This window comes from Homarus americanus, unplaced genomic scaffold, assembly GCF_018991925.1.
Source record: "Homarus americanus isolate GMGI-L3 unplaced genomic scaffold, GMGI_Hamer_2.0 scaffold58499, whole genome shotgun sequence".
NCBI classification, from domain to species: Eukaryota; Metazoa; Arthropoda; class Malacostraca; order Decapoda; family Nephropidae; genus Homarus; species Homarus americanus.
The window spans coordinates 50,891-58,649 of record NW_024739292.1 but is presented as its reverse complement, the minus strand read 5'-3'; the positions used below and the strand labels follow the sequence as shown (position 1 = coordinate 58,649).

Sequence of the window (7,759 nt, the reverse complement as noted above, 5' to 3'; positions counted from 1 at the left end):
ACCCTAGCCATGGCCTCGTATGACCTACCATGGCAGTATAACACACACACACACACACACACACACACACACACATACGCTTATTTATGTATGACCTTTTTGCAGAGTGTGTACAGAATAACCTTGTGTATGAACCATCTACCTCAATTATTGCCTTTATATCTGTATCCATCCTCCCCCCAGTATATATCCAAAACATATTCCTGCAGCAAATTCTCATATATCCCCCCAGAATATGCCACAGTATGATCCTTCTAACATACTCTCCCCAACATACTCTCCCCAACATACTCTTCCCAACATTCTCTCCCCAACATACTCTTCCCAACATACTCTTCCCAACATATTCTCCCAACATACTCTCCCCAACATACTCTTCCCAACATACTCTTCCCAACATATTCTCCCCAGCTCTCCCCAACATACTCTCCCCAACATACTCTCCCCAACATACTCTCTCAACTATTTCCATCATACTTCCCCCCCCACCCCCTCAGTGATCATCTCTCAGCAGACTCTCCCCTCCCTCTAGTATATTCCTTGAGCCTAACACTTGCATCCCCAGCTATTGTCAATACTGTAGTGCGAGTCTCTCCGCTACTCTTGTGCATGTTGACCGTGTGCCTGGCGGACCCTCGTTCCTCCCTAAACTGAAGGCTGTACTAACGTCACTTTCCCGCTTTGTGTTCCCACAGTGCGCGACCCTTGCCGAGGTAAAAAGTGCCTCCATGGTGCCGTGTGCGTGCCTACCGACGACAACAGGAGTGCCAGATGCGAGTGTCCGGTGGATTGTAGGATGTACGGAGGAGGTGGGTTGATGGGGTCGCCGGCCTCGTCATCCCCAGTGTGTGGTTCCGACGGCCAAGACTACGACCATGAATGCCAGCTTAGACAACACGCCTGCAGAACCCGACGACACCTGGAAGTCAAGTATCTGGGAAAATGCGGTAAGTACCACCTATGTAGAGTGCCACTAGTGCTGTTTTTAAGTGCTGTGAATGCCAATTGGGTAGTTATTTCCACCCCATTTCCCCCACACCTCCACGTGTCCACACCTCACCTAGGCCGGATAACTTCTGAAACATTTCTGTATTTATTTGTGTTTTAGGTAGAATCGGTAACACATTTTATTTTATTTATACAGAAACAACAATTCAGAAACAGTGGAAGAGTTTTACGAGAGGAGATCAGTAAAAAAAAAAAATATTTATTCAGGATTAACGAGCAGTTCAGTTTTATTTTGTTATATAAGGTTAATACCACACACACACACACACACACACACACACACACACACACACTATTAAATACTCAAATAAATGCAAAATCAAAATAATTATAAAAATAAACAGACAACATGAGAAAAAGACTAAAATGATATCCATGGTTGACCCGACAAACTGAGGTACTGTGGTGGAGATAGTGGTGGTGATGGTTGAGATGGTGATGGTGGTGGAGATAGTGGTGGTGATGGTTAAGATGGTGATGGTGGTGGAGATAGTGGTGGTGATGGTTGAGATGGTGATGGTGGTGGAGATAGTGGTGGTGATGGTTGAGATGGTGATGGTGGTGGAGATAGTGGTGGTGATGGTTGAGATGGTGATGGTGGTGGAGATAGTGGTGGTGATGGTAGTGATGGAGGTGGTGGAGGAGGAGGAGGAGGAGGAGAGATGTAGGATAGGTTATGAGTGTTGAGAGGTATAAGGAAGGGTGTAGGAGAGGTGTAGGAGAGGCTGTGAGTGTTGGAGAAGTGTAGAAAAGGTGTAGGAAAAGCCATGGGTGTTGGTGAGATGTGGGAAGTGTGTAGACTGCGTAATAATCCGTAATTATCAAGATTATTATTATTTCTCGGATGGCTTTAACGCTCTTTACATTACATCATCATCATCATCATACATCATCACCATCATCATCACCACCATCATCATCATACATCATCACCATCATCGCATCATACATCATCATCATCATCATCATCATCACCATCATCATCACCATCATCATCATACATCATCAGCATCATCATTATCATTTAATATTTTTTTCTTATTCTGTTTTATTTTTTATTTATTTATTTATTCTTATTATTATTATTATTATTATTATTCCTCTTCCTTACTTTACCTGGATTTCATTTACCTCATTTATTAACTCTTCTGACTCCTCTTCTTAATCTCTCTTCTGTGTTCATTATTTTTAATCATACTTGGGGTCGTTTGTGATTATCTTGCCCCCACGGCTTGTCATTAAGGGTCAATATTGAGGTTATATCTCTCCCGCTGCGTGACAGATTAACCTGCCGTGTTGAGTGCACCTGTACGAGGAACACTGAGAAAGGTGGAGGAAGGGTAGGTGGGTGGAGGTGGAGGGGGTGTGGTGGAGGTAGGTGGGTGGAGGTGGAGGGGGTGTGGTGAAGGTAGGTGGGTGGAGGTGGAGGTGGAGGTGTGTGGTGGAGGTAGTGTGTGAGGAGGTGGAGGAAGATGTGAAGATGAAGAAAGATGAAGAGGATGTGGAGGAGAAGGAGTAAAGGAGGAAGTGGAGGAGGGGGAGGACCTGCCTAGCCTCTTCTGACGGCGGAGCTGTTGGGTAGACTGTATTAGAGGAACCAAAGAACAGCCGAGAATCTTTTTTTATTTAAGCGCCGCAGGGGAGATAAATTTAGCTCTACGAGGAGATTACTCCTGAAGGGAACAGAGACCTCCAAGGCATCTTCTGAAGGAGGAATTATAGGGGAGACCACCTGATGCGTAGGAGGGGCTGCTGGGGAAACTTCTGTAGAGGGTTTAAAAACGTCCCTGGGTACTTCTGAGGGAGGGGCTGAAGGGAAGACTCATTTACAGGGGCTAGGGACCTTCCTGGCTACTTCTGAAGGAGGAGCTGAAGGGAAGACTCATTTACAGGGGCTAGGGACCTTCCTGGCTACTTCTGAAGGAGGAGCTGAAGGGAAGACTCATTTACAGGGGCTAGGGACCTTCCTGGCAACTTCTGGAGGAGGAGCTGGAGGGAAGACTCATTTCAGGGGTGGTTCTGGCAACTTCTGAAGGAGGAGCTGAAGGGAAGACTCATTTACAGGGCTAGGGACCTTCCTGGCAACTTGAAGGAGGAGCTGAAGGAAGCTTTTCATGGAGGAGGGCTGAAGGGAAGACATTTACAGGGGTAGGCTTCCTTCTTGAAGGAGGAGCTGAAGGAAGACTATTTAAGGGGAGGACCTCCTGGCTACTTAGAGGGCTGGAGGAAGACCATTTACAGGGGCTAGGACCTTCCTGGCTACTTCTGAAGGAGGAGCTGAAGGGAAGACTCATTTACAGGGGCTAGACCTTCCTGGCAACTTGAAGGAGGAGCTGGAGGAAGACTCATCTGAAGAAGGTGGAAACTAAGAGGAGAGGTGTAAAGCGAGAGGGTCCCAGAATGAGAGGGCAAGGAATGAAAAGAGAGAGGGAAAGGAGAGGTGAGGCTGCAAGTAAGAGGGCGAGAGAAGGGAGAGAGAGAGAGATTATGAGTGAGAGGGAAAGATAAGGAGAGTATAAGTGAGAGGGAAAGGAAAAGGAGAGAGTGTGAGAGGGGAGGAAAAGCTGATAAAGAGAGAGAGAGAGAGAGAGAGAGAGAGAGAGAGAGAGAGAGAGAGAGAGAGAGAGAGTAAACAGCATAAACCCAAGAAAGACGAAAGAAAGACAGAGATAGAGAGAGAGAACTCAAGAAATAGGAAGAAGAGATGGTAAGAGTTGAGACAGATATGGAATTAGACAAGAACGATAAAAAAGGGGACAGAGAGGAAATGGCTGTGATGAATGAGGGAAGAGGAAATAGCTGATGAGAGAGGCGGGAAGAAGATGGCAGGATATGAAGGAGAATAATACCGAAGTGAGGAGAAAGACGGAGACAGAGAGAGATGGATAGCCGGGACCATAGAGAGTGAGGGAAGAGTGTGAGGGGGAGTGTGAGGGGAGGAGGTGAGGAGAGGGGAGGGGGAGGAGGTGTGAGGGGGGAGGTGTGAGGGAGGAGTGTGGAGGGGGAGTGTGGGAGGGAGTGTGAGGGAAGAGTGTGAGGGAGGAGGTGGGAGGGAGGAGGTGGGAGGAAGAGGAGGGAGGAGGTGAGGGAAGAGGTGAGGGAGGAGGTGAGGGAAGAGGTGAGGGAAGAGGTGGAGGAGGAGTGTGAGGGGGAGGTGAGGAAGAGTGTGAGGGAAGAGTGTGAGGGAGGAGGGGGGAGGGGGAGGTGAGGGAGGAGGGGGAGGGAAGAGGTGAGGGAAGAGTGTGGAGGAGGAGGTGAGGGGGGAGGAGGGAGGAGTGTGAGGAAGAGGAAAAAGTGACTTAAGGAAGGGGAAGATATTGAGGAAGATGTAAAGAGTTGAGTCTTGGAATGAAAGAAGAAAGATTTTTGGGAGAGAAAGATACAGGAGGACTCAGGAGATAAACAGGAGGACCCAGGGAGAGAGACAGGAGACCCAGGGAGAGAGACAGGAGGACCCAGGGAGATAAACAGGGAGGACCAGAGAGAGAGACAGGGAGGACGGGAGAACAGGAGGACCCAGGGAGAGAGACAGGGAGGACCAGGGAGAGAGACAGGGAGGACCAGGGAGAGAGACAGGGAGGACCAGGGAGATGGGGGGGGGGGGGGGAGGACCAGGGAGAGAGACAGGGAGGACCCAGGGAGAGAGACAGGGAGGACCCAGGGAGAGAGACAGGGAGGACCCAGGGAGAGAGACAGGGAGGACCCAAGAGATAAACAGGGAGGACCCAGGGAGGGAGACAGGGAGGACCCAGGGAGAGAGACAGGAGCCAGAGATAAACAGGGAGGACCAGGGAGAGAGACAGGAGGACCCAGGGGATAAACAGGAGGACCCAGGGGAGAGACAGGAGGACCCAGGGAGAGAGAGGAGGGGAGAACAGGGAGGACCAGGGAGAGACAGGAGGACAGGAGATAAACAGGGAGGACCAGGAGGGAGACAGGGGACAGGGAGAGACAGGGAGGACAGAAAACAGGGAGGAAGGGAGAGACAGGAGGACCGGAGGAGAGACAGGGAGGACCCAGGGTGTAGAACTCCAACAGGGTCAGGTCAGTCCGGCTATACGTGTATTTGTCTGGACGTGGTTGTCGTATAATACTGGGTAATTGGCCACTAGTCTGTGCAGTAGAGCCCGGCTTTAACTACACTGCCTCGACTCGTCAGATGTGGATATTGCTGCTCACTGCTTACCACAGGCCAGCGGCGGCGAGGGGGGGTCAGGAGGAGAGGGCAGGGTTAGGAGAGAGAGTGGAAGGGAGAGGACAGGGTTAAGAGAGAGAGTGGGAAGGGAGAGGGCAGGGTTAAGAGAGAGAGTGGGAAGGAGAGGCAGGGTTAAGAGAGAGAGGGAGGGAGAGGGCAGGGTCAGAAGGGAGAGTGGGAGGGGGAAGACAGGATCAGGGTTAGGATAGAGGGGAGGGGAGAGGGCAGAGTCAGAAAAGAGAGGGAGAGGAGAAGAGGGCAGGAGATGATGGTCAGGAGGCGAAAGAATTTAGACTAGGAGAGCAGCAGAGGCAGGTGGTGAAGACAGGGTATTGACTATGGCAGGGTGAGTAGCAGGGGCAGGAACAGGGGTAACAGAGGCAGGAACAGGGGTAACAGGGCAGAACAGGGGTAACAGGGGCAGGAAAGTAGGTAACAGGGGCAGGAACAGGGGTAATGGGGGCAGGAACAGGGGTAACAGAGGCAGGAAAGGGGTAACAGGGGCAGGAACAGGGGTAACTGGGGGCAGGAACAGGGTAACAGGGGCAAGAACAGGGTAACGGGGCAGGAACAGGGGTAACAGAGGCGAACAGGGTAACAGGGGCAGGAAATAGGGGTAACAGAGGTAAGAACAGGGGTAACAGAGGCAGGAACAGGGGTAACGGCAGGAAAAGGGGTAACAGGGCAAGAAATAGGTAACAGGGCAGGAACAGGGGTAACAGGGCAAGAACAGGGGTAACAGGGGCAGGAAACAGGGGTAACAAGAGGTAAGAACAGGGGTAACGAGGGCAGGAACAGGGGTAACAGAGGCAGGAACAGGGGTAACAGAGGCAGGAACAGGGTAACATCAATAATACCATCATATACAAGTACAGTCATAACACAAATCTTTCTGCCGTTCCTGTAACCTCACTTTGGGCCCAGCGTGAGTCTGTCAGATGACCTTTTGAGATGAGACACGAATTAATATGACCTTTTGATCTCTGGTCGTGAGCGAGGAAGGGAGTGAAACTTCATCTGAGGCGATTTTTATCCGGGGTTAAAACGTTGACTTAATACCAGAGTCGAAATACAGTTGCCACCTTAGGATATTGAAATACAGGTGGAAAAATACAACATCTGGAATACAAAGTTTGTACGATGACTTTAGGTAAAGTCCGTCGACGTTGAAATACAGAATCCGAACAATTACAGTGACTACGGTAGCTTGGAGGCACCTGCTGAAATACGGAAATGACTCTGAATCGCTGAAACACGGTAGGAGGGAACAGTCGTACAATTAAGCCAAATTATCATCGTATGTAGGTGTGAGCGTAGCCGAATCTACAGACACTTGACCTGAACCAATTGGAGCGACCGGGTTCATTAGAGTCAACCATCATTAGCATCTAACTTGTGTGAGTGTGTTGGGGGGGCGGGGGAAGGGGGGGTTAAAGGTCATCTGTGAGTATAATGAGGTTATTTGTTAGTGTGATGGTGGAGTGAGTTAGGTTAAGTTTATAACTGGGAGAAGTTGGATCAAGTTCAAGGTGTGAGTTAAGTTGGGTACTACGCTTAGAGAGAGAGAAAGAGAGAGAGAGAGAGAGAGAGAGAGCTAACTGGTCCGCCACTTGAACAGGTTGTAACGAAAGTCAGTGTCTATATCCACTACTGTCTGTTAATACAAAGTGGTCCCACGTAACACCATACAAAATAGACTATATATATTATTAGAGTGGTGATAAATATATCTAATTGCACCAAAATATTTATAGCTGGATGGAAATTCAAATTACTTGTGGTGAAATATTGTAGTTTTGGTGCCCCTCTAGAACTACGTCACTCACATAAATATATTCACTACTTCTTCTCATTTCACTGATTATTATGTATATCAAGATAAATGGCGCCAAACGCATAAAGCAACGGATAATAATGATAATTTTATAATGAGTATGTATAAACACCGTCCTTTTGTGTACAGTCTACCTAGCATACAGTCTACTTAACCTCGTCCATCTAACATTATCAATCATAACTCTTTTAACGGAGCCTCGCCCAACGGAATTTAGTTTAACGGACAGGAAAATATATATTAACTTAATAAATACTGCATAATAGTAATTTTAGTTTCATTCAAAAAATAAATCAATCAAATATTAGTGAAAAAGAATCAACGTTATAGTTCGCCGCCATCTTGGTTATTCACGTCCTCTAAGCCAATCAGCGATCGTCTCGAAAGTTTCAGAACGTAAACAATAGCCTGCCATGTTTTGTGTCATTTGTAACTCTGTAGGTCTTCATATTTACGCTAACTACTGTGTTTTGTGAACATTTTATGCCCTAATGTGTCTGGGAAACGGCCTGCAAGTGTGTGTATCGGTTAAACCAGCCAAGATAACCCAAGAAGCCCAGGAAAATCATAATTATGGACGTTGAAAATGAAAGTGATATGAAGGGTTGAAACAAGTGAACGAATAGTCAAGAGCTAGGAAGCCGTAGTAAACCACACATCAAGCTCCGTAAAATATTAACTGGTGAGTGTTACTTATTAAATTTAGTTTCATTTATTATCGA

At 48.0% G+C, this 7,759-nt stretch overlaps 1 protein-coding gene across 5 annotated transcripts in view; it reads left to right on the top strand.

Annotated features, from left to right (window-relative positions):
• Positions 1–591: 591 nt before the first annotated feature.
• LOC121874460 (agrin-like) overlaps positions 592–7,759 on the top strand; it is a gene marked incomplete at its 3' end in the record, with an annotated part of 53,284 nt that continues 46,116 nt past the window's right edge. For 3 of the 5 annotated variants that reach the window (XM_042378578.1, XM_042378580.1, XM_042378575.1), the window contains 1 exon segment: positions 592–947. In XM_042378578.1, coding sequence (XP_042234512.1) covers positions 797–947 — 151 coding nt within the window. 5 annotated transcript variants of the gene reach the window in all.